General features: G+C 45.1%; 1 protein-coding gene across 4 annotated transcripts in view; it reads left to right on the top strand.

The window, feature by feature from the left end:
* LOC129854990 (transcription factor SOX-6-like) overlaps positions 1-27,182 on the top strand; it is a 184,290-nt gene that overhangs the window by 128,355 nt on the left and 28,753 nt on the right. For all 4 annotated transcript variants that reach the window (XM_055922213.1, XM_055922214.1, XM_055922211.1 and 1 more), the window contains 3 exons: positions 17,972-18,121; positions 20,740-20,914; positions 22,058-22,242. In XM_055922213.1, the coding sequence (XP_055778188.1) occupies positions 17,972-18,121; positions 20,740-20,914; positions 22,058-22,242 (510 nt within the window). The remainder of the gene's footprint in view (positions 1-17,971; positions 18,122-20,739; positions 20,915-22,057; positions 22,243-27,182) is intronic.

Below are 27,182 nucleotides of genomic sequence, written 5' to 3'. Positions count from 1 at the left end.
TCAGGTGTCTCCGGAAGGTGGTGATTGACTCCGCTGTCCTGGCGTCGTGAGGGAGTTTGTTCCACCATTGGGGTGCCAGAGCAGCGAACAGTTTTGACTGGGCTGAGCGGGAACTGTACTTCCTCAGTGGTAGGGAGGCGAGCAGGCCAGAGGTGGATGAACGCAGTGCCCTTGTTTGGGTGTAGGGCCTGATCAGAGCCTGAAGGTACTGAGGTGCCGTTCCCCTCACAGCTCCGTAGGCAAGCACCATGGTCTTGTAGCGGATGCGAGCTTCAACTGGAAGCCAGTGGAGAGAGCGGAGGAGCGGGGTGGCGTGAGAGAACTTGGGAAGGTTGAACACCAGACGGGCTGCGGCGTTCTGGATGAGTTGTAGGGGTTTAATGGCACAGGCAGGGAGCCCAGCCAACAGCGAGTTGCAGTAATCCAGACGGGAGATGACAAGTGCCTGGATTAGGACCTGCGCCGCTTCCTGTGTGAGGCAGGGTCGTACTCTGCGGATGTTGTAGAGCATGAACCTACAGGAACGGGCCACCGCCTTGATGTTGGTGGAGAACGACAGGGTGTTGTCCAGGATCACGCCAAGGTTCTTAGCGCTCTGGGAGGAGGACACAATGGAGTTGTCAACCGTGATGGCGAGATCATGGAATGGACAGTCCTTCCCCGGGAGGAAGAGCAGCTCCGTCTTGCCGAGGTTCAGCTTGAGGTGGTGATCCGTCATCCACACTGATATGTCTGCCAGACATGCAGAGATGCGATTCGCCACCTGGTCATCAGAAGGGGGAAAGGAGAAGATTAATTGTGTGTCGTCTGCATAGCAATGATAGGAGAGACCATGTGAGGTTATGACAGAGCCAAGTGACTTGGTGTATAGCGAGAATAGGAGAGGGCCTAGAACAGAGCCCTGGGGGACACCAGTGGTGAGAGCGCGTGGTGAGGAGACAGATTCTCGCCACGCCACCTGGTAGGAGCGACCTGTCAGGTAGGACGCAATCCAAGCGTGGGCCGCGCCGGAGATGCCCAACTCGGAGAGGGTGGAGAGGAGGATCTGATGGTTCACAGTATCGAAGGCAGCCGATAGGTCTAGAAGGATGAGAGCAGAGGAGAGAGAGTTAGCTTTAGCAGTGCGGAGCGCCTCCGTGATACAGAGAAGAGCAGTCTCAGTTGAGTGACTAGTCTTGAAACCTGACTGATTTGGATCAAGAAGGTCATTCTGAGAGAGATAGCAGGAGAGCTGGCCAAGGACGGCACGTTCAAGAGTTTTGGAGAGAAAAGAAAGAAGGGATACTGGTCTGTAGTTGTTGACATCGGAGGGATCGAGTGTAGGTTTTTTCAGAAGGGGTGCAACTCTCGCTCTCTTGAAGACGGAAGGGACGTAGCCAGCGGTCAAGGATGAGTTGATGAGCGAGGTGAGGTAAGGTAGAAGGTCTCCGGAAATGGTCTGGAGAAGAGAGGAGGGGATAGGGTCAAGCGGGCAGGTTGTTGGGCGGCCGGCCGTCACAAGACGCGAGATTTCATCTGGAGAGAGAGGGGAGAAAGAGGTCAAAGCACAGGGTTGGGCAGTGTGAGCAGAACCAGCGGTGTCGTTTGACTTAGCAAACGAGGATCAGATGTCGTCGACCTTCTTTTCAAAATGGTTGACGAAGTCGTCTGCAGAGAGGGAGGAGGGGGGGGGAGGGGGAGGAGGATTCAGGAGGGAGGAGAAGGTGGCAAAGAGCTTCCTAGGGTTAGAGGCAGATGCTTGGAATTTAGAGTGGTAGAAAGTGGCTTTAGCAGCAGAGACAGAAGAGGAAAATGTAGAGAGGAGGGAGTGAAAGGATGCCAGGTCCGCGGGGAGGCGAGTTTTCCTCCATTTCCGCTCGGCTGCCCGGAGCCCTGTTCTGTGAGCTCGCAATGAGTCGTCGAGCCACGGAGCGGGAGGGGAGGACCGAGCCGGCCTGGAGGATAGGGGACATAGAGAGTCAAAGGATGCAGAAAGGGAGGAGAGGAGGGTTGAGGAGGCAGAATCAGGAGATAGGTTGGAGAAGGTTTGGGCAGAGGGAAGAGATGATAGGATGGAAGAGGAGAGAGTAGCGGGGGAGAGAGAGCGGAGGTTGGGACGGCGCGATACCATCCGAGTAGGGGCAGTGTGGGAAGTGTTGGATGAGAGCGAGAGGGAAAAGGATACAAGGTAGTGGTCGGAGACTTGGAGGGGAGTTGCAATGAGGTTAGTGGAAGAACAGCATCTAGTAAAGATGAGGTCAAGCGTATTGCCTGCCTTGTGAGTAGGGGGGGAAGGTGAGAGGGTGAGGTCAAAAGAGGAGAGGAGTGGAAAGAAGGAGGCAGAGAGGAATGAGTCGAAGGTAGACATGGGGAGGTTAAAGTCACCCAGAACTGTGAGAGGTGAGCCGTCCTCAGGAAAGGAGCTTATCAAGGCATCAAGCTCATTGATGAACTTTCCAAGGGAACCTGGAGGGCGATAAATGATAAGGATGTTAAGCTTGAAAGGGCTGGTAACTGTGACAGCATGGAATTCAAAGGAGGCGATAGACAGATGGGTAAGGGGAGAAAGAGAGAATGACCACTTGGGAGAGATGAGGATCCCGGTGCCACCACCCCGCTGACCAGAAGGTCTCGGGGTGTGCGAGAACACGTGGGCAGACGAAGAGAGAGCAGTAGCAGTGTTATCTGTGGTGAGCCATGTTTCCGTCAGTGCCAGGAAGTCGAGGGACTGGAGGGACGCATAGGCTGAGATGAGCTCTGCCTTGTTGGCCGCAGATCGGCAGTTCCAGAGGCTACCGGAGACCTGGAACTCCACGTGGGTCGTGCGGGCTGGGACCACCAGGTTAGGGTGGGCGCGGCCACGCGGTGTGAAGCGTTTGTATGGTCTGTGCAGAGAGGAGAGAACTGGGATAGACAGACACATGGTTGACAGGCTACAGAAGAGGCTACGCTAATGCAAAGGAGATTAGAATGACAAGTGGGCTACACGTCTCGAATGTTCAGAAAGTTAAGCTTACGTTGCAAAAATAAAATAAAATAAAATACAAGATCTTATTGACTAAAATGATATAGTACTGCTGGCTGGTGAAGTAGCCTGGCTAGCAGTGGCTACGTTGTTGAAAGTGAAGCTGGCTAGGTAACCTCGACAATTTCACTAAATTTCTCTAAACTACACAATTATCATGGATACAAGGACAGCAAAGACAACTAGCTAACACTACGCTAATCAAGTCGTTCCGTTGTAATGTAAGTTTCTACAGTGCTGCTATTCGGTAGAAGTTGGCTAGCTAGCAGTGTTGGCTAGGTAGGAGGACGGCAGCGCGGCAGGCGAAAAATAGCTGGCTAGCTAACCGATAATTACTCAAAGCTACACAATTATCTTAGATACAAAGATAGCAAAGAAAACTATGTAGCTAGCTAACACTACACAAGTCAAGTCGTTCCGTTGTAATGTAATCGTTTCTACAGTGCTGCTAATCGGTGGCTAGCTGGCTAGCTAGCAGGGTTGACTACGTTACGTTACGTTACGTTAGGGCGAGAATACCTGGCTAGCGAACCTCAGCGAACCTTCATAACTACACAATTATCACCGATACAAAGACGGCTATGTAGCCAGCTAAGTAGCTAGCTAAGATCGAACAAATACAAATCAAAGATAGCAAAGACAACTGTGTAGTCAGCCAACACTACACTGATCAAGTCGTTCCGTTGTAATGCACTCGTTTCTACAATGCTGCTATTCGGTGGCAAGCTGGCTAGCTAGCAGTGTTGGCTACGTTGCGTTACGTTAGGGCGAAAATAGCTGGCTGGCGAATCTCAATAACCACACAATTATGTTTGATGCAAAGACGGCTATGTAGCTAGCTAAGATCAAACAAACCAAACCGTTGTACTGTAATGAAAATGAAAATCAGACCGTTGTACTATAATGAAATGTAATGAAAAGTTATACTACTATTCGGTAGACGGTGGACGTTTGCTAGCTGCTGGGCAGATAGCAGTGTGGACTACGATAGACGACGGAATACGATAATTACGCAATTATCTTTTATACACAGACGGCTAAGTAGCTAGCTAAGAAGAAATTGCTAAGGTTAGACAAATTAAACCGTTGTACTATAATGAAATGTAATGAAATGTAATGAAAAGTTATACTACCTGCAGAGCGAATGCAAATGCGACCGCTCGCTCCAAACCGCATGTCACATCCTGTAACTACCCTGGTAGGTTGACTGAACCAGGTTGCAGGCACTGGTCATAGTTTGTAGCTTTTTCTTGAGTGGGCAGCTTGATGAAAGCCAGTCAATACTTAAATCCCCCAGAAAATAGGGCTCTGTTGATATCACATACATTATCAAGCATTTCACACGTGATCCAGATACTGACTGTTAGCACTTGGTGGTCTATAGCAGCTTCCCACCAGAATTGGCTTTCGGTGAGGTAGATGTAGCCATATTACTTCAACAGTATTTAACATGAGATCCTGTCTAAGCTTTACAGGAATGTGGTTCTGAATATAAACAGCCACACCTCCACCATTGGCGTTTCTGTCTTTTCTATAGATGTTATAGACATGTATTGCTACCACTGTATCATCAAAGGCATTATCTAAGTGAGTTTCAGAGATTTGCCAGAATATGAATGTCACCTGTTACTAGCAAATTATGGATTTCATGAACCTTATTTCTTAAACCATATATGTTAACGTGGGCTATTTTTAGCTCTTTTCTGGGATGCTTGATTATTTTCATTGCTTTACTGTGAAGCTTAGCAGTGGTAGACATGCTAATGTTATTTATGTTAGTGCAGGGTGAGCTACACACCTTGGACCTCCTACTAGGGTACACCGACTCAGTGCTAACAGTATAACTGGTTCACAGGCATATGATTACTGCATATAATAGCTGTAGGATCAGCAGAGGCATTCAAGGCAGTTAGAGGGACATAAATTAGGTTACTTACATTGTGTCTTCCAACGCCCCTGGTGTAATGTACATTTGCTGAAGCATTATGACCACTCAGCGACACAATGCTAGGGATTAAATGAGCTGGACTTGGGTCATTGATAAGTCATTGTCTCAACGTATCCTTATAATGCTGTGAAAGGATCCAGGAACCCAAATGATTTGGGTGGATCCCATCCTCCTTATAAAATGAGTGTTGTTTCCAGAAGGTACCAAATTGTCAATAAATGTTACACCCGCAGAGCTGCAATAGTCACATAGCCAGTTATGGAAGGCTAAAAGTCTGCTGAAACGTTCAATGTCACGATTTAGGGAGGGCTCAGGGACAGATATTATGGGGCGTTTTGTTGATGTCAAGCAGAGACCCAATCAGTTCTTTAAAATCCATCTTCAGCTGTTCTGAGCTGCCCTTCATAATGTCATTGAATCCCTACATGAACTATGATAGACTCAATTTCCTGATGTAGGTTTAAAATGTTTGGGAGCAGCTTATTGATGTCCTGTAATCGTGCTCCTGGACAGCACAACGTTTTTGCTCCAGGGACTGAGACATTTCTCATCATTGAACTACCCAATACAATGGCCGGAGAAGGGAATGGACAAATTTGCCCATTCCTAACCCTCACAGAATTTGTGGAACATTGCACGGGCCCACGAGAAGCAGGATAGTGTACGCCTGCAGCTTCCGACGATAGGTCCAGACCTCCCACAGCAGGCAGAGCCCAATCAGAGCCAGAGAGAGAGAGAAAGGAGCCGAGCTCGACGACAAAGCCTCTGTTGGAGTCAGCGTAGTTGGAATTAGCACAGCTGTGCTTAGACACAGGCAGTCCCAGCGATGAAGGCGCAGGCAGATCCTGCACCAAGGCGGCGACGCTATTCTTCATGTTGATCTGCACAAGAGAGATATAGTAATTGAGATTAGAAAGATAGAAATGGAGAGAAGAGAATAATGGAGAGTAGATCAATTGAGCGATAGTAATGAGAGGATAGAGAGATAGTAATAGGAGAGCGATAGGAAGGGAGTGGAGAGAGAGTAATAGAGTACAGAGATTGAGAGATATTAAATGGAGAGGAGAGACATTGAGAGATAATGGAGAGGAGAGGAGCGAGTTGGCGAGATAGTTATGGATAGTAGAGAGAGAGAGAGAGAGTAATGGAGCGCCGATAGATTAAAAGGGAGCGGAGAGAGAGAGTAATGGAGAGAAGTGAGATTGAGAGATAGTAATGGAGAGGAGAGAGGTAGTAATGGAGAGGAGAGAGATTGACCGATACTAATGGAGAGGAGAGAATTGAGAGATAGATAGATAGGTAGTAATGGAGAGGAGAGAGAGATGAAGAGATACCAAATCCATTACAATCCTATAAAATTATGCATCTATTTATAACACTCTAAAGACGGAAGACAGGATAGCTTGATCTCCAAATCTCTTGCATTCTACACCCTGAATTTATTTTACCTCAACAATATGTTTCACTTACAGTATAGTCATAGGAGGGAAACTAGAATACAATATATTGACTAATTGTTTTGGATCATTCATGACCAGCACAACAAGCGGCAGAATGTTTTAGAAGCCAGGGACTGTGTCTCAATGGCACCGGCTCACATCAAAACTAGTGCACTATAAAGAGAATAGAATGCCATTTGGGACTTACCACTGTGGGAACTTCATCAGGCAATTGTTTCCAGTCCTTATGGCCGGTGCCTGGCATCTGCAGTTCAGTTCAATTGAAGAATGACCTCTTTTGTGTCCCGTTCACAGCTGAGTGCAATACAGTTACTTAGCAGACATTCTTGTTGTCATCACAAGACGTTGCTCACTCTTTTCCTCTCCTGCTCAATTAGCTATTTCTGTTTCATAGCTCTAAAGGTGAGGAATTGACGCAACACTGATATGCGGAGAATCAAGGCTTTTCCCTACTTTGCTAAATATAGGGCTTTGCAGATTTGTTTTGCCCTGTGTGATTTCATTCATTGCTGGACATTTGTGTGACTTCCGAGTGTCACGTTCCTGACCTATTTCTGTTAGTTTGTTATGTGTGTTAGTTGGTCAGGACGTGAGGTTGGGTGGGCATTCTATGTTTTCTGTTTCTGTGTTGGTTTTGGGTTGCCTGGTATGGCTCTTAATTAGAGGCAGGTGTTTGGCGTTCCTCTAGTTAAGAGTCATATTTAGGTAGGCGTTGTCACAGTGTTCGTTGTGGGTGATTGTCTTCCGTGTCTGTGTCTGTACACCACTCGGACTGTTTACGGTTTGTTCGGTTTGTGTAGCCTATGTCCCCTATTCGTGCGTTTTTTCTTGTTTTATGTAAGTACGTCGTCTAGGTCTGTCTACACCGTTTGTTGTTTTTGTTAGTTTAATCAAGTTCGTGTTTTCGTTAAATAAATATGTCTTTTCACTACGCTGCGCCTTGGTTCCCTCAATACTCCTCCTCTTCCGAAGATGAAGAGGAGGAGGAATGCCGTTACACCGAGTTTAACAGGAGAATCAAATCAAAATGTTTTGGGGCAGACGTGAAGGAGCATACATCTGACCCTTTGAAGAGATTAGAGCATAGGCACAACTTGAGGACTAGTGATGGACGTGTTCTCAATGAGACTCAGCTGTGAATCTATTAGAGGGCATTCTTATGCTATATACAGTTGAAGTCGGAAGTTAACATACACTTAGGTTGGAGTCATTAAAACTCGTTTTTCAACCACTCCACACATTTTTTGTTAACAAACTATAGTTTTGGCAAGTTGGTTAGTACATCTACTTTGTGCATGACACAAGTAATTTTTGCAACAATTGTTTACAGATTATTTCACTTACAATGAATTATATCACAATTGCAGTGGGTCAGAAGTTTACATACACTAAGTTGACTGTGCCTTTAAACAGCTTGGAAAATTCCAGAAAATGATGTCATGGCTTTAGAAGCTTCTCATAGGCTAAATGGTATCATTTGAGTCAATTGGAGGTGTACTTGTGGATGTATTTCAAGGCCTACCTTCAAACTCAGTGCCTCTTTGTTTGACATCATGGGAAAATCAAAAGAAATCAGCCAAGACTTCAGAAAAAAAATTGTAGACCTCCACAAGTCTGGTTCATCCTTGGGAGCAATTTCCAAACAATAGTACGCAAGTATAAACACCATGGGACCATGCAGCCTTCATAGCGCTCAGGAAGGAGACGCATTCCTGTCTCCTAGAGATGAATGTACTTTGATGTGAAAAGTGCAAATCAATCCCAGAACAACAGCAAAGGACCTTGTGAAGATGCTGGAGGAAACAGGTACAAAAGTATCTATATCCACAGTAAAACGAGTCCTATATCGACATAACCTGAAAGGCCGCTCAGCAAGGAAGAAGCCACTGCTCCAAAACCGACATAAAAATGCCAGACTATGGTTTGCAACTGCACATGGGGACAAAGGTCGTACTTTTTGGAGAAATCTGATGAAACGAAAATAGCCATAATTTGGCCATAATGAACATGTTTGAAAAAGGGGGAGGCTTGCAAGCAGAAGAACACCATCTCAACCGTGAAGCACAGAGGTGGCAGCATCATGTTGTGGGGGTGCTTTGCTGCTGGAGGGACTGGTGCACTTCACAACATAGATGCCATCATGAGGACAGAAAATTATGTGGATTCATTGAAGCAACATCTCAAGACATCAGTCAGGTAGTTAAAGCTTGGTCGCAAATGGGTCTTAAGCACAACAAAGTCAAGGCATCGGAGTGGCCATCACAAAGCCCTGACCTCAATCTCATAGAAAATGTGTGGGCAGAACTGAAAAAGTGTGTGCGAGCAAGGAGGCCTACAAACCTGACTCAGTTACACCAGCTCTGTCAGGAGCAATGGGTGTAAATTCACCCAAATTATTGTGGGAAGCTTGTGGAAGGCTACACGAAACATTTGACCCAAGTTAAACAATTTAAAGCCAATGCTACCAAATACTAGTTGAGTGTATGTAAACTTCTGACCCACTGGGAATGTGATGAAAGAAATAAAAGATGAAATAAATCATTCTCTCTACTATTATTCTGAAATTTCACATTCTTAAAATAAAGTGGTGATCTTAACTGACTTGAGACAGGGACAGTTTTACTAGGATTAAATGTCAGGAATTGTGAAAAACTCAGTTTAAATGTATTTGGCTAAGGTGTATGAAAACTTCAGACTTCAACTGTATATGTACAGTCATGGCCAAAGGTTTTAAGAATGAGACAAATATTAATTTTCACAAAGCTGCCTCAGTTTGTATGGTGGCAATTTGCATATACTCCAGAATGTTATGAAGAGTGATCAGATGAATTGGAATTAATTGCAAAGTCCCTATTTGCCATGCAAATGAAATGAATCCCAAAATAACATTTCCACTGCATTTCAGCCCTGCCACAAAAGGACCAGCTGACATCATGTCAGTGATTCTCTCGTTAACACAGGTGTGAGTGTTGACGAGGACAAGGCTGGAGATCACTCTGTCATGCTGCTTGAGTTCGAATAACAGACTGGAAGCTCCAAAAGCAGGGTGGTGCTTGGAATCATTGTTCGTCCTCTGTCAACCATGGTTACCTGCAAGGAAACACGTGCCGTCATCATTGCTTTGCACAAAAAAGGCTTGACAGGCAAGTATTTTGCTGCCAGTAAGATTGCACCTAAATCAACCATTTATCGGATCATCAAGAACTTCAAGGAGAGCGGTTAAAATGTTGTGAAGAAGGCTTCAGGGCTCCCAAGAAAGTCCAGCAAGCGCCAGGACCGTCTCCTAAAGTTGATTCAGCTGCGGAATCGAGGCACCACCAGTACAGAGCTTGCTCAGGAATGGCAGCAGGCAGGTGTGAGTGCATCTGCACGCACAGTGAGGCGAAGACTTTTGGAGGATGGCCTGGTGTCTAGAAGGGCAGCAAAGAAACTCTGATGAATCCCCTTTCCGATTGTTTGGGGCATCCGGAAAAAATGTTGTCCGGAGAAGACAAGGTGAGCGCTAGCATCAGTCCTGTGTCATGCCAACAGTAAAGCATCCTGAGACCAATCATGTGTGGGGTTGCTTCTCAGCCAATGGAGTGGGCTCACTCACAATTTTGCCTAAGAACACAGCCATGAATAAAGAATGGTACCAACACATTCTCCGAGAGCAACTTCTCCCAACCATCCAGGAACACTTTGGTGGCGAACAATACCTTTTCCGGCATGATGGAGCACCTTGCCATAAGGCAAAAGTGATAACTAAGTGGCTCGGGGAACGAATCATTGATATTTTGGGTTCATGGCCAGGAAACTCCCCAGACCTTAATTCCATTGAGAACTTGTGGTCAATCCGCAAGAGGCGGTGGACAAACAAAACTCCACAAATTCTGACAAACTTCAAGCATTAATTATGCAAGAATGGGCTGCCATCAGTCAGGATGTGGCCCAGAAGTTAATTGACAGCATGCCAGGGAGGATTACAGAGGTCTTGAAAAAGAAGGGGCAACACTGCAAATATTGACTCTTTGCATCAACTTCATGTAATTGTAAATAAAAGCCTTTGACACTTATGAAATGCTTATAATTATACTTCAGTATTCCATAGTAACATCTGACAAAAATATCTAAAGACAATGAAGCAGCAAACTTTGTGAAAATTAATATTTGTTTTATTCAAAACTTTTGGTCACGACTGTATATATAAACTCAGCAAAAAAAGAAACGTCCCTTTTTCAGGACCCTGTCTTTCAAAGATAATTCGTAAAAATCCAAATAGCTTCACAGATATTCATTGTAAAGTGTTTAAACACTGTTTCCCATGCTTGTTCAATGAACCATAAGCAATTAATGAACATGCACCTGTGGAATGGTCGTTAAGACACTAACAGCCGGTAGGCAATTAAGGTCACAGTTATGAAAACTTAGGACACTAAAAAGGCCTTTCTACTGACTCTGAAAAACACCAAAAGAAAGATGCCCATGGTCCCTGCTCATCTGCGTGAACATACCTTAAGTATGCTGCAAGGAGGCATGTGGACTGCAGATGTGGCCAGGGCAATAAAATGCAATGTTCGTACTGTGAGATACCTAAGACAGCACTACAGGGAGACATGACCGACAGCTGATCGTCCTCGCAGTGGCAGACCACGTGTAACAACACTTGCACAGGATCGGTACATCCAAACATCACACCTGCGGGACAGTTACAGGATGGCAACAACAATTGCCCGAGTTACACCAGGAACGCACAATGCCTCCAGTGCTCAGACTGTCCGCAATAGGCTGAGAGAGGCTGGACTGAGGGCTTGTAGGCCTGTTGTAAGGCAGGTCACTCACCAGACATCACCGGCAACAACATCACCTATTGGCACAAACCCACTATCGCTGGACCAGACAGGACTGGCAAAAAGTGCTCTTCACTGACGAGTCGCGGTATTGTCTCACCAGGGGTGATGGTCGGATTTGCGTTTATCGTCGAAGGAATGAGCGTTACACCGAGGCCTGTAATCTGGAGCGGGATCGATTTGGAGGTGGAGGGTCCATCATGGTTTTTGGCGGTGTGTCACAGCATCATCGGACTGCGCTTGTTGTCATTGCAGGCAATCTCAACGCTGTGCGTTACAGGGAAGACATCTTCCTCCCTCATGTGGTACTCTTCCTGCAGGCTCATCCTGACATGACCCTCCAGCATGACAATGCCACCAGCCATACTGCTCGTTCTGTGCGTGATTTCCTGCAAGACAGGAATGTCAGTGTTCTGCCATGGCCAGCGAAGAGCTTGGATCTCAATCCCATTGAGCACGTATGGGACCTGTTGGATCGGAGGGTGAGGGCTGGGGCCATTCCCCCCAGAAATGTCCGGGAACTTGCAGGTGCCTTGGTGGAAGAGTGGGGTAACATCTCACAGCAAGAACTGGCAAATCTGGTGCAGTCCATGAGGTTGAGATGCACTGCAGTACTTAATGCAGCTGGTGGGCACACCAGATACTGACTGCTACTTTTTATTTTGACCCCCCCCCCCCTTTGTTCAGGGACACATTATTAAATTTTTGTTAGTCACATGTCTGCGGAACTTATTCAGTTTGTCTCAGTTGTTGAATCTTGTTATGTTCATACTGTCACGTTCATCGTAGTGAGGAGACTAAGACGCAGCGTGATTTGAATACATTCTTCTTTTATTAACGAAGAACACTTAAACAAACTAACAAAACGAACGTGAAGCTAATCAAACGAGTGCTGACATGCAACTACACATAGACAATAACCCACAACACCTGAATGGAATGGCAACTGAATGGCAACCTAAATAGGATCCCCAATCAGAGACAACGATAAACAGCTGCCTCTGATTGGGAACCAATTCAGGCCACCATAGACCTACAACACCTAGAACTTCAAAATCCCCATATATAGACAAAAACCCTAGACAAGACAAGAACACACATTTCCACCCTTGTCACACCCTGACCTGACCAAAACAATACAGATAACATAGATAACTAAGGTCAGGGCGTGACACATACAAATATTTACACATGCTAAGTTTGCTGAAAATAAACGCTGTTGACAGTGAGAGGACGTTTCTTTTTTTTGCTGAGTTTATATACACTGCTCAAAAAAATAAAGGGAACACTTATCCTGTCTAGGATCAGCGTGGCGCTAGCGGCACACCCCCCCCCCCCCACTGAAAAACCAGTGCCGCGAAATTCAAAAAAAATATATTTTTAAAATATTTAACTTTCACACATTAAAGTCCAATACAGCTAATGAAAGACACAGATCTTGTGAATCCAGTCAACATTTCCGATTTTTAAAATGTTTTACAGGGAAGACACAATATGTAAAGATGTACATCTATTACCTAAAAACACATTAGCATAATCCACCATCTTTTATTTGTCCACCAACACCAGTAGCCATCACCAATTCGGCTAAACTAAGATATTTATAGCCCCTAACCAACAAAAAAACTCATTAGATGACAGTCTGATAACATATTTATGGTATGGGATAGGTTTTGTTAGAAAAAAGTGCATATTTCAGGTAGATGGCATAGTTTACAATTGCACCCACCATCACAAATGGACTAGAATAATTACAATGAGCAACGTGTTTACCTAACTACTAATCATCAAACATTTCGTAAAAATACACAGCATACACGAATCGAAAGACACAGATCCTGTGAATACAGACAATATTTCAGATTTTCTAAGTGTCTTACAGCGAAAACACAATAAATCGTTATATTAGCTTAGCACATAGCAATTAGCAGCCCAGCATTGATTCTAGCCAAAGTGAGCGATAAAAGTCAACATCGCCAAAAGATATTAATTTTTTCACTAACCTTCTCAGAATTCTTCCGATGACACTCCTGTAACATCACATTACAACATGCATATACAGTTTGATCGAAAATGTTTATATTTAGCCACCAAAATCATGGTTAGACAATGTGAAATGTAACTCAGCTGGTCAGAATTTGTCCTTGCGCCACTTAGACAGTGATCTACTCTTATACATAAATACTCATAAACGTGACTAAAAAATATAGGGTGGACAGGGATTGATAGACAATTTAATTCTTAATACAATTGCGTTATTACATTTTTTAATTTATCCTTACTTTTCAATACAGTTTGCGCCAAGCGAAGCTACGTCAAAAAACATGGCGTCCTAAGCCACTAAAATGTTTCGACAGAAACACGATTTATCATAATAAAAATGTCCTACCTTGAGCTGTTCTTCCATCAGTATCTTGGGCAAAGGATCCTTTCTTGGGAGAAATCGTCTTTTGGTGGAAAGCTGTCCTCTTGCCATGTGGAAATGTCAACTACGTTCGGGATGAACTGAAAAGCGTGCCCAACTTTTCACATCGTTGCAAAAATAAATGTCCCAAAATCGCACTAAACGGATATAAATTGCTATAAAACGCTTTAAATTAACTACTTTATGATGTTTGTAACTCCTATAACGAGTGAAAAGATGACCGGAGAAATATAACAGGCTAAACTAACGCTTGGAACAGGAGCGGGTCGGTGTCCAGCACGCGCGTTACGCAGCTCCAAAAGAATGACTAGCTTCAGGGTTTTTTCATTTGTAGGGCCTGTGAACGAGCAATCGAGCCCGTTGGAATCGTCATCACGTAAAGGCATCCAGGGGAAGACGTAAGAAGTGTCCGTATAGTCATAGCAACGACAGTGCCCTTTTAACTGACTTCAGAAAAGTGGCCAACATTTCTCAAATCTGACTCCATGTCAGGGAAATTGCTGTAGAATGGGCTCTGTTCCACTTAGAGACAAAATTTCAACTCCTATAGAAACTATAGACTGTTTTCTATCCAATAATAATAATAATATGCATATTGTACGATCAAGGATTTTGTGGGAAGCCGTTTAAAAAATTAGCCACATTAGCATAAATAGTCTAAACAGCGCCCCCATCCCCAACAGGTTAAACAACACAATGTAACTCCAAGTCAATCACACTTCTGTGAAATCAAACTGTCCACTTAGGAAGCAACACTGATTGACAATAAATTTCACATGCTGTTGTGCAAATGGAATAGACAAAAGGTGGAAATTATAGGCAATTAGCAAGACACCCCCAATAAAGGAGTGGTTCTGCAGGTGGTGACCACAGACCACTTCTCAGTTCCTATGCTTCCTGGTTGATGTTTTGGTCACTTTTGAATGCTGGCGGTGCTTTCACTCTAGTGGTAGCATGAGACGGAGTCTACAACCCACACAAGTGGCTCAGGTAGTGCAGCTCATCCAGGATGTCACATCAATGCGAGCTGTGCCAAGAAGGTTTGCTGTGTCTGTCAGCGTAGTGTCCAGAGCATGGAGGCGCTACCAGGAGACAGGCCAGTACATCAGGAGACGTGGAGGAGGCCGTAGGAGGGCAACAACCCAGCAGCAGGACCGCTACCTCCGCCTTTGTGCAAGGAGGAGCACTGCCAGAGCCCTGCAAAGTTACCTCCAACAGGCCACAAATGTGCATGTGTCTGCTCAAATGGTCAGAAACAGACTCCATGAGGGTGGTATGAGGGCCCGACGTCCACAGGTGGGGGTTGTGCTTACAGCCCAACACCGTGCAGGATGTTTGGCATTTGCCAGAGAACACCAAGATTGGCAAATTCGCTCTGGCGCCCTGTGCTCTTCACAGATGAAAGCAGGTTCACACGCACATGTGACAGACGTGACAGAGTCTGGAGACGCCGTGGAGAACGTTCTGCTTCCTGCAACATCCTCCAGCATGTTTGGCGGTGGGTCAGTCATGGTGTGGGGTGGCATTTCTTTGGGGGGCCGCACAGCCCTCCATGTGCTCGCCAGAGGTAGCCTGACTGCCATTAGGTACCGAGATGAGATCCTCAGACCCCTTGTGAGACCATATGCTGGTGCGGTTGTCCCTGGGTTCCTCCTAATGCAAGACAATGCTAGACCTCATGTGGCTGGAGTGTGTCAGCAGTTCCTGCAAGAGGAAGGCATTGATGCTATGGACTGGCCCGCCCGTTCCCCAGACCTGAATCCAATTGAGCACATCTGGGACATCATGTCTCGCTCCATCCACCAACGCCAAGTTGCACCACAGTCTGTCCAGGAGTTGGCGGATGCTTTATTCCAGGTCTGGGAGGAGATCCCTCAGGATACCATCCACCACCTCATCAGGAGCATGCCCAGGCGTTGTAGGGAGGTCATACAGGCACGTGGAGGCCACACACACTACTGAGCCTCATTTTGACTTGTTTTAAGGACATTACATCAAAGTTGGATCAGCCTGTAGTGTGGTTTTCCACTTTAATTTTGAGTGTGACTCCAAATCCAGACCTCCATGGGTTGATAAATTTGATTTCCATTCATAATTTTTGTGTGATTTTGTTGTCAGCACATTCAACTATGTAAAGAAAAAAGTATTTAATAAGAATATTTCATTCATTCAGATCTAGGATGTGTTATTTTAGTGTTCCCTTTATTTTTTTGAGCAGTGTATATCAACACAGAGATTGGCAAAAGATACATCAAAATGGATCTTGTTACAAATACAATATTCTCTAAAGAACGATGTATCAAACTAAAATACAAAATACTTTTGTAGTTGTAGTTAGATAAACTACAAATACATACAAGTAAATACATTTACAAGTATACACCTTCATTACAATATTCTCCCTTCACTACAAGATTCTCAGTAATGCTAACATTTATTTTTTTACTTGCTATGACTGTGATATGTGGTTGTTCATCTACTGTACCTTAGTTGAATCCCTTGTAAATTGCACTGGTTATGAGTGTCTGCTAAATGACAAACATTAACATTTAAAAAATATATATATATTATACATTTACAAAGCTCAAATGTGGCTAAAAATGACTGTGGCAATCTTTTACTAGGTTACTAGAAAGGTGCACCGTTTGACTCCCTAGTCCCTTGACTCCCTAGTTACGTTCGACTTGTCGCTTTTTGTCAGCTCTCTGTGCAAAGCTCTTGTCTGATGTTGTTTTGGCAGCCATATTGAAAGGGGGGGGGGCTATCTCTGTTTTAGTTTGTGTGGGGGTATGAATGTGAATGTTTGTGTGAGTGTGCTTGGGTATAGGGGCCCATAGCTCAGTCTACCAGTGTCTAACTGTCTAACTCATTCCCATACATAATCCTTGCTCAGTAGAGAGAGACAGTGTGTGTGTTTGTACGTGTGCTTGGGCCTCGGAGACATTCAGGGTGTATACCTCAACCTCAGCTCTCCCCTTCTCCGCAGTTGTATGAACAACAGCCATCTCCACAGCGAGTTACTCTTGTGGTCGTGAATGATAGACGCACGAGGCCCTAAAAGTCATTCAAAGCACATTCCTGAGCATATCTCATATCGCCAGAGGTTGGCCCGGGCACTCCTCATACTCGCCAACCAAAATAAGCGACGTGACACCAGGGCTTTGTTTCATCGCGGCGAGGGCCCCTTCTGTTTGCGTTTAATATTGGCTCGAGAGAGGGCTGTCCAACTCGCTGCCTGAACCACAGAATGAGACGTTGCGGCAGTCCTCCCGTCTGCTCTGCTTCTCGTGTGTCTGCCACCCTCCTCCACGGACCTCAGAGTCCTCATGAGGCCTAGCGGTTTAGACTGAGAGGAAATCAGATCTCACAACACTGGGGCAATGATACAATGGGGAGAGAGAGAGAGTGGAAGAGGGGGGAAAGAGAGGAGAGGACAAGGAGAGAGAGAGCGGGAGGTAGGAGGAGAGGAGAGGGGGGAGGAGATGAGGGAGAGGAGAGAAGAGTGGAGAACGGTGAGAGAGGAGACAGGAGAGGAGAAGATAAAAGAAGAGTGTAGAAATAGAGATATTAGAGGAGAGGAGGAGGGAGAGAGGCAGGCCAAGTCTTACTGAACACAAGCCATGTCAGGGTGGTTTTCATGCAGGATTGGGGCTTTGATATGTTGTCAAGTCCTCAAACGGAGGTTGACAGTGGTTTCAGGCAGTGGTCAGAGCTTTGATTCAGACTGCTGGACCTCAGACAGAGACTGTGTTTCTCTTTTCTAGATTGGGTTGTTTAATATTTACTAAGTGTCTTGGAATGGCTGAAGCTTTGTAGGATTTCTCTGAAATTGAGGTTTATTCTCCATTAAGTCTTTGAAAGAGTAAAAAAAAAAGAATCTTTCTCTGAAACTTTACTCTGACATTTAACTTGAAGCATTTCTCTGACTTGAAGTTTTGACGAACACTCCAAACCTCAAGCTGGATCCAAGCATTGATATCAATCGATGAGCAAGCCACTCTGAACACCACCATCTGTTGAATGAATCGGCATTGTAGATAGATTGGCGATGGTTTGAGTTGAATATGTTTTCTTTGGATCTGAACCTTGACAAACAAACACATGCCTCCAACAATGCTCATAGTTGTGGGTTTCTTTTTCATTTTAGCTTCAAGTCACAACCAGCTATAGACAGGGCCTCTGTTTTTTCTCTGAAGTGCGTGTGGGCGTGTGACACACCGCGAGGGAGGCGGGAAGCAAGCCAGCTCTAGCGGCTGGCTGCTGATGTTAATAGCTTGTCAGTTTCCCTATTTCCTCTCATTGCAGCAGCTGTACGCCGCCCAGCTGGCCAGCATGCAGATCTCACCTGGAGCCAAAATGGCCTCACTGCCACAGCCTCCCAACTCCTCAGACCCCCTATCGCCCCCCGGCTTGAAGAGTGAGAAGAGAGTGTTGAGTCCTGTCACTCACATTAAGGTGAGCCTTCTCTTTTTTCTTGAATTTGTGTGTTTTTGTTTTGGACCTTGGTTATACAGTATATAACTCACTGACTGAATCAAGGATTCAAGTGAAAGGGAATGAACACACACGTGTGTACACACACACACACACACACACACACACACACACACACACACACACACACACACACACACACACACACACACACACACACACACACACACACACACACACACACACACACACACATATACACACACACACATTGGCGCTGGCTGCTGTTTGGCATGGGCCCAGACCTCTTTACTGGAGTGAGCTCGAGAGCATACGCCTCATCTTGACTCGACAAGGCAATAATGGGAGCCATGTGTCTATGTAGGGTCGCTGCAACCAGCATCACAATAGACTGAAGTCAGAACTCCCCACAGCTCCACAATACTACTCAACCAGCATCACAATAGACTGGAGTCAGAACTCACCACCGCTGCAACCAGCATCACAATAGACTGGAGTCAGAACTCACCACCGCTGCAACCAGCATCACAATAGACTGGAGTCAGAACTCACCACCGCTGCAACCAGCATCACAATAGACTGGAGTCAGAACTCACCACAGCTCCACAATACTACTCAACCAGCATCACAATAGACTGGAGTCAGAACTCACCACCGCTGCAACCAGCATCACAATAGATTGGAGTCAGAACTCACCACCGCTCCACAATACTACTCAACCATCATCAGAATAGACTGGAGTCAGAACTCACCACAGCTCCACAATACTACTCAACCATCATCAGAATAGACTGAAGTCAGAACTCAGTACCCTTCCCTTGAAAGTTCAAACTTCCACCCTGAAACTTCCACATTCCCTAACCCCTTTCCACTCTCGCTACCCTCCACACTGGCATCCCAATGTCCTCCCAGACACCCAAATCACGTTCTTTCTCCTCTCCTCAAGACTGGTTCCAAATGAAATCCATGTTTGTTAGCGTTCCCTTTCACGACCAAGTCAGGTGGTGTTGACGGATTCTCTTCCAGTTTCTATCCCCTTCCAGGGATTCCCCACAAACTCAATGTCAGGCGATGTGGTCATGAACCTTTGATTAAGAAAGAGAGGAGGAGACGGGACGCCAAAAGTTTTTGTTGATCAAATGTATTTATAAATGGCCACGACTTGAGAGCGGGATAATTGAGTGAATACATTTTTTAGGCAGCAATCTGATGGTCAAAGCCTTATTTTTCCCAGCTTCTCAACACTGTGCCCTTGGGAACACGACCAAAGTATTAAAGCAATATTGCACTCTCAAACACATCATTCACACCGGTCTACACTTAGTATAAACAAACACAACTTTTCTGTCTGCTTCAAATGTTTTTATTCTGCCAATCTGAACTCCCAGACAGACATGCTTCAACATAATTCAGAGGCTCAGTTGAATAGACGAGTCAGGTTGAATCAGGGCGACAGACTCTTCAGTCAGTTGGATAGAGAAATTATCCTCCTCAGCAGAACTTAGACCACGACAGCTACACTGAGTGTACAAAATATTAAGAATATTAAGAACACTTTCCATGACATAGACTGACCAGGTGAATCCATGTCTGAAAGCTGTGATCCCTTATTGATGTCACTTCTTAATCCACCTTAGTGTAGATGAAGGAAGAGGAGATGGGTTAAAGAAGGATTTTTAAGCCTTGAGACAATTGAGATTGTGCTTGTGTGCCATACAGAGGGTGAATGGGCAAGACACACGATTTAAGTGCCTTTGAACAGGGTATGGTAGTACACCGGTTTGTGTCAAGAACTGCAAAGCTGCTGGGTTTTTCATGCTCAACAATTTCCTGTGTGTATCAAGAATGGTCCACCACCCAAAGGACTTCCAGCCTGTCACGTTCCTGACCTGTTTTCCTTTGTCTTGTATTTATTTTAGTTGGTCAGGGCGTGAGTTGGGTGGGTTTGTCTATGGTTGATTTTCTATGTTGGGATTTTTGTGTTCGGCCTGGTATGATTCTCAATCAGAGGCAGCTGTCAATCGTTGTCCCTGATTGAGAATCATACTAAGGCAGCCGGGGTTTCACGTGTGTTTTGTGGGTGTTTGTTTTCGTGTTAGTATTCGTGCCACACGGGACTGCTTTCGGTTGTATTCATTTTGTTATTTTGTTTCATGTTAGTGTTCAGTTTCGATTTAATAAATTATCATGAGCACTACCCACTCTGCGTATTGGTCCGATCCGTCTCGCCTCTCCTCGTCCGAGGAGGAGGAATATGACGATAGCCGTTACACAGCCAACTTGACACCGCTGTGGGAAATATTGGGGTCAACGTGGGCCAGAATCCCTGCAGAACACATTCGACACCTTGTAGAGTCCATAACCCAATGAATTGAGGCTGTTCTGAGGGCAAAAGGGGGTGCAACTCAATATTAGGAAGATGTTCCTAATGTTTAGTACACTCAGTGTATACACACTTCAACTGACAACTACATTTTCACCATGTCTTCACTTGAAGCAGTCTGTCATAATGCTATCATAACAACATCAAAAGATTTGTTTGCCCATGTAACAGGTCCCTGGTGTGTTTTCAGCCTTTTCTTACCCCTGTGACCGCTCTTTCTCCTCGTCTTCCACAGGAGGAAGGGTCGACGCAGCCCCTGAACCTCTCAGCCCGATCCAAGACTGGCGAGCCCCACCGCTCCCCGTCCTCGCCGTCACACACCCTGTTCCCCAGCAACAAGACCAGCCCCATCACCATGGGGAAGGGGCGCATCCCCAGCCCCCTCTCCAACATGGGCAGAGGCTCACTGGGTGGGTGCAATGAACACACACACATGCCTGCGCACACACTCACAGGTACAAATAAACAAAATGCACACAAACACCTTCACATTGCACACAAACATTCCTAGCATCCACCGCCAGTTCAAGTCAACCCCAAAGGAGACCTATTTATTTTATTTTTTTACGAGTGCCCAAAGCCCTGTATTTAGTACCAATGAAAACCCAGGCAGCGGAACCAGTGAAACCCAGCACACGTTATTTGGTTTAAAGAGACTTCCTCACATCATTGTCTGCCCTGGACCATAAACCTTAGTGCTCTACCTCTGCTATCTGTGATTAAGCCCAATCTAAAGCCTTGCATTACACCAAAACAATTTTGTTAGCTCCTCTATAGTGTCTTTGAGGACGCGCCACTTCACTTGTGTTCCTTCCTGTGTGCTATATTATGCCTTTTTTTAAACGGCCACCCAAGCATACAGTAATTCCTCTTCATCTGCTAATTAGACAAGGAAGGTAGCGGAAAGTTTGCAGTCCCGGAGGGGAACGTTGGGTGCTTGTAGAGAAACTACCGTTGGAAAAATGTAATTTACAGATGAGTCTTTCATTGTCTAACCACAAATAAAGGCGTCACCCCTACCCCCTAGGCACCTGTGTAGATCTCAGTGAGCTGGAGATCTACAAGCAATATGGTAACAGCTCCACCTTTTTTCTATGTTGCTTATACCTGTCCAATCCTCTCAGCTCTACGTATGTCTAGAGAGGACGAACCAATCCTCTCAGCTCTATGTATGTCTAGAGGAGGAACCAATCCTCTCAGCTCTACGTATGTCTAGAGAGGAGGAACCAATCCTCTCAGCTCTACATATGTCTAGAGAGGAGGAACGAATCCTCTCAGCTCAACGTATGTCTAGAGAGGAGGAACCAATCCTCTCAGCTCTACGTATGTCTAGAGAGGAGGAACCAATCCTCTTAGCTCTACGTATGTCTAGAGAGGAGGAACCAATCCTCTCAGCTCTAAGTATGTCTAGAGAGGAGGAGCTAGTGGTCCATTGGAATCAATCGTTTGTCAAGATCTTTTCCTGTGAGGTCACGTACAGCAACAATGCTGATTGGTCTGGTGTTGTGCCCGTCAACAGTCAGACACTGACGGCTGATGCTTTCTACCCACAGACATCCTATCCAGCCTGAACTCCACAGCGTTGTTTGGGGACCAGGACGCGGTAACGAAGGCCATCCAGGAGGCGAGGAAGATGAGGGAGCAGATCCAGAGAGAACAGCTTCATCACCAGCAGCAGCAAAGCCTGGAGGCCAAACTCACAGCCCTGAGCGGCATGAGCCTCAGCAATGGCAGCAAGGTGATAGTCACGGTGCACATAAAGACGCATCCACAGACATGAACGCATGCACAAACTCACACTCAAACACGTAGATGCATACACACATATACACATGCACATGTGTGTTTACACATCTAAAACTAAAAGCATTGTATATAGTTTAATAAACATTCTATGACCTAAACCTCAACTGGAGTTGTACATAAAGACCATTGAGAAAGTTGAGGAAGCTAAACTCCAAGGTAACACATTGGACCATCAGTTATCAGGCCGTCATTGTAAATAAGAATGTGTTCTTAATTAACTGACTTGCCTAGTTAAATAAATAAAAACATGAAAAAATGCCAAAGTTGTTGTGAAGATGGGGGTGAAATACAGTATGTCTGTTATAAAAAGATCTTCTGCGTTTTTGACACATTAGTTGTTCAGGCTCTAATCATGTCCCTTCTTGATTACTGTCCGGTAATATGGTCAAGTGCAGCCAGGAAAGACCTAGCAATGCTGCAGCTGGCTCAAAACAGAGCAGCACGCCTTGCCCTTAACTACACATACAGAACTACCATCAACATTTTATTTAATAAGCAAGTCGGTTAAGAACAAATTCTTATTTACAATGATGGCCGAGGAAGAGTGGGTTAACTGCCTTGTTCAGGGGCTGAACAACATATTTTTACCTTGCCACCAGGGGTCTCTTCAGACACCCATACATACCCCACAAGACATGTCACCAGGGGTCTCTTCAGACACCCATACATACCCAACAAGACATGCCACCAGGGGTCTCTTCAGACACCCATACATACCCCACAAGACATGCCACCAGGGGTCTCTTCACAGTCCCCAAGTCCAAAATGAGTTCACAGCAACACAGTATTATACAGAGCCATGATCACATGGAACTCCCTTCCATCTACTATTACTCAAATAAACAGCTAAATGACCTTGAAACAACGGATTAGACAAGAACTTGAGAACTGTGAGGACACAGACAGACAGACACACACAGACAGACAGACACACACAGACAGACACACACAGGCAGACACAGACACACAGACACACACAAAGACAGACAGACAGACAGACAGACAGACAGACAGACAGACAGACAGACACACACACACAGAGACACACAGAGACACACAGACAGACAAAGACACACAGACATAGAGACAGACACACATGCACACACAGACACATACACACACAGACAGAGACACACACCCACAGACAGAGACACACACACAGGCAGACAGACACAAACAAACATACACACAAAGACACACACACAGACAGACACACACACAGACACACGCACACACAGAGAGACACAGACAGACAGACATACACACAGACAGGCATGCAGACAGACACTCAGACACACACACAGACAGACACACACAGACATACACACACACACACCACACACAGACAGACACACACACACAGACACACACACACACACACACAGACACAGACAGATGCAGACACAGACAGACACAGACAGACAGCCAGACACATACAGACAGGCAGACACACACGCATACACACACGCAGACACACACCCAGACATACACCCAGACATACACACACAGACACAAACGCACAGACACACACACACACACACACACACACACACACACACACACACACACACACACACACACACACACACACACACACACACACACACAGACAGACACACACCCTCACACACTCAGACACAGACAGACAGATAGACAGACAGACAGACAGACAGACAGACAGACAGACAGACACACTCTAACACACACCCACTTCCCACTCACACACATACACTTACAGACACACACTCACAGACACAGATACGCACTTACACACACGTACACACACACATACTTTTGTAGTTGTATGTTTTGTGTAATTGTTGTATTGTTTCTATAACGTTGTGTTTTACATTTGTGTGTATCAGTGTTTTGTGTGACTGTACTTGTCTATCAGCGTATCAGTGTTTTGTGTGACTGTACTTGTCTATCAGCATATCAGTGTTTTGTGTGACTGTACTTGTCTATCAGCGTATCAGTGTTTTGTGTGACTGTCCTTGTCTATCAGCATATCAGTGTTTTGTGTGACTGTCCTTGTCTATCAGCGTATCAGTGTTTTTGTGTGACTGTCCTTGTCTATCAGCGTATCAGTGTTTTGTGTGACTGTACTTGTCTATCAGCATATCAGTGTTTTGTGTGACTGTCCTTGTCTATCAGCGTATCAGTGTTTTGTGTGACTGTCCTTGTCTATCAGCGTATCAGTGTTTTGTGTGACTGTCCTTGTCTATCAGCGTATCAGTGTTTTGTGTGACTGTCCTTGTCTATCAGTGTATCAGTGTTTTGTGTGACTGTCCTTGTCTATCAGTCTATCAGTGTTTTGTGTGACTGCCCTTGTCTATCAGTCTATCAGTGTTTTGTGTGACTGTCCTTGTCTATCAGTCTATCAGTGTTTTGTGTGACTGTCCTTGTCTATCAGCGTATCAGTGTTTTGTGTGACTGTCCTTGTCTATCAGCGTATCAGTGTTTTGTGTGACTGTCCTTGTCTATCAGCGTATCAGTGTTTTGTGTGACTGTCCTTGTCTATCAGCGTATCAGTGTTTTGTGTGACTGTCCTTGTCTATCAGCGTATCAGTGTTTTGTGTGACTGTCCTTGTCTATCAGCGTATCAGTGTTTTGTGTGACTGTCCTTGTCTATCAGCATATCAGTGTTTTGTGTGACTGTCCTTGTCTATCAGCGTATCAGTGTTTTGTGTGACTGTCCTTGTCTATCAGCATATCAGTGTTTTGTGTGGCTGTCCTTGTCTATCAGTGTATCAGTGTTTTGTGTGACTGTACTTGTCTATCAGTCTATCAGTGTTTTGTGTGACTGTCCTTGTCTATCAGTCTATCAGTGTTTTGTGTGACTGTCCTTGTCTATCAGCGTATCAGTGTTTTGTGTGACTGTACTTGTCTATCAGCATATCAGTGTTTTGTGTGGCTGTCCTTGTCTATCAGTGCTTTGATACATGTCATGTATTTTGTGGACATTGCGACTGAAACAACCAGTTACAGTACACTTGACATTAATATAACACAGCTTCAATAAAACTTATTTTAAACCAAAAATAGTTTAAGCCATCATGCTTCTGCAAAAGCTACTGGGGATCCAAATAAACAAATAAACACCAATGAGCGCACACACACACACACTCTACATATTTTCAATGAGCACTATTAGCCTCATCAGACAAGGTAGGAAAATGCAGACAAATGCCTGAACAATGTACACTTGCTCTAATTATATTCTCATTCTCAGATTGACACAGGGAAAGCCCAATTCTGTCACTTTCTCAATTCATACATGTACTGTTGAAGGGAAATAGTGGCGTCTGCTTTTTTCTCTGGAACCCTGGCCAGTGCTCTTGAGATCCTCTCTTCTTTCATATCCACGGCCACCCAGAAGTCGACTGCTTTGAACAGACAGTAGCTGGGTCTATGACAGTGATGGTTTTGGTGTGTGTGTGTGTGTGTGTGTGTGTGTGTGTGTGTGTGTGTGTGTGTGTGTGTGTGTGTGTGTGTGTGTGTGTGTGTGTGTGTGTGTGTGTGTGTGTGTGTGTGTGTGTGTGTGTGTGTGTGTGTGCTGGTACATGTCTGAGTGTGTGTGTGTGTGAGACTTGGGGGTCTATACCCAATTAGAACCACAGTCTGGAAAGAGGGCCTTCAGACCCCCTGCCCCCCGGGTTGAAGAGAGGAGATGGGCCACTTTGTAGCAGGAGCTCCTATACCCACGGGGTCCCCCATGTTAAAAAAGATCTTCAAAATATAAATCAGATCAGTCAATCATGGATAGACTCAAGGGAAAATACGTTTTGAAAGGGAGGAAGGACGAAGTCAGAGGAATCATTAATATTTTAGCGATGAATACTTGAATGAATCCCCTCTGCCACAGCTTCAACTAGAGGCCACAGCTTCAACTAGAGGCCACAGTTCCAACTAGAGGCCACAGTTCCAACTAGAGGCCACAGTTCCAACTAGAGGCCACAGTTCCAACTAGAGGCCACAGTTCCAACTAGAGGCCACAGTTCCAACTAGAGGCCACAGTTCCAACTAGAGGCCACAGTTCCAACTAGAGGCCACAGCTTCAACTAGAGGCCACAGTTCCAACTAGAGGCCACAGCTTCAACTAGAGGCCACAGTTCCAACTAGAGGCCACAGTTCCAACTAGAGGCCACAGCTTCAACTAGAGGCCACAGCTTCAACTAGAGGCCACAGCTTCAACTAGAGGCCACAGCTTCAACTAGAGGCCACAGCTTCAACTAGAAGCCATGTTTCCTGTACATATTAAACATTACCTTCTGTTTTTGATTGGGTTGTTTAGCATAAAGTGGAGAAAAATATTCTGCGATTTATCAGTGTTTTGAATGTGTTTCTTTGTAGATGGTTTGACATGATCCTAATCAAAACGTCTAAATGTGTCAATGATTTTAAATTATCAAACGAAGCCTGGTATATTGTGAACAATAGGTTCTCACATGTACCAACACTATATTTTCCGACTTTATAAGGACAAACCGAGCAATGCAGCAATTTACTTTATGGCTCCTTTCCTCCTAATAAAAAGCTCATTTGGAAACTCTCAAAGTTATTGTTTCCGGTTCTAGAACACCACAGGCCACTGTTTGTTGTTCAGTGTTATTCGTTACCTAACAACGGTTCCTCAAACACGCTTTTCTTAGCTTTAAATCTATTCTTTTTCTATAGAAGGGAGTTTTTTGTTGTTGCCACTCATAGCATTGTCTCTGTCCTAGTCAATTCATAGAGAAAGCTGACATGACTCACAACCTCCATTCTGCAGATAACTAATGTAACTAATCCAATCCAATGGAGATGCTACATTTTGTACTTTGTATTCATTATATTTGAGTCTGAGTGTCATGCTTTCATGAAAATCATTTT

This window comes from Salvelinus fontinalis, chromosome 5 (assembly GCF_029448725.1).
Source record: "Salvelinus fontinalis isolate EN_2023a chromosome 5, ASM2944872v1, whole genome shotgun sequence".
In the NCBI taxonomy this organism is placed as follows: domain Eukaryota; kingdom Metazoa; phylum Chordata; class Actinopteri; order Salmoniformes; family Salmonidae; genus Salvelinus; species Salvelinus fontinalis.
Note: the sequence above shows the minus strand (reverse complement) of the source record. Positions and strands in the feature narration are given on the sequence as shown.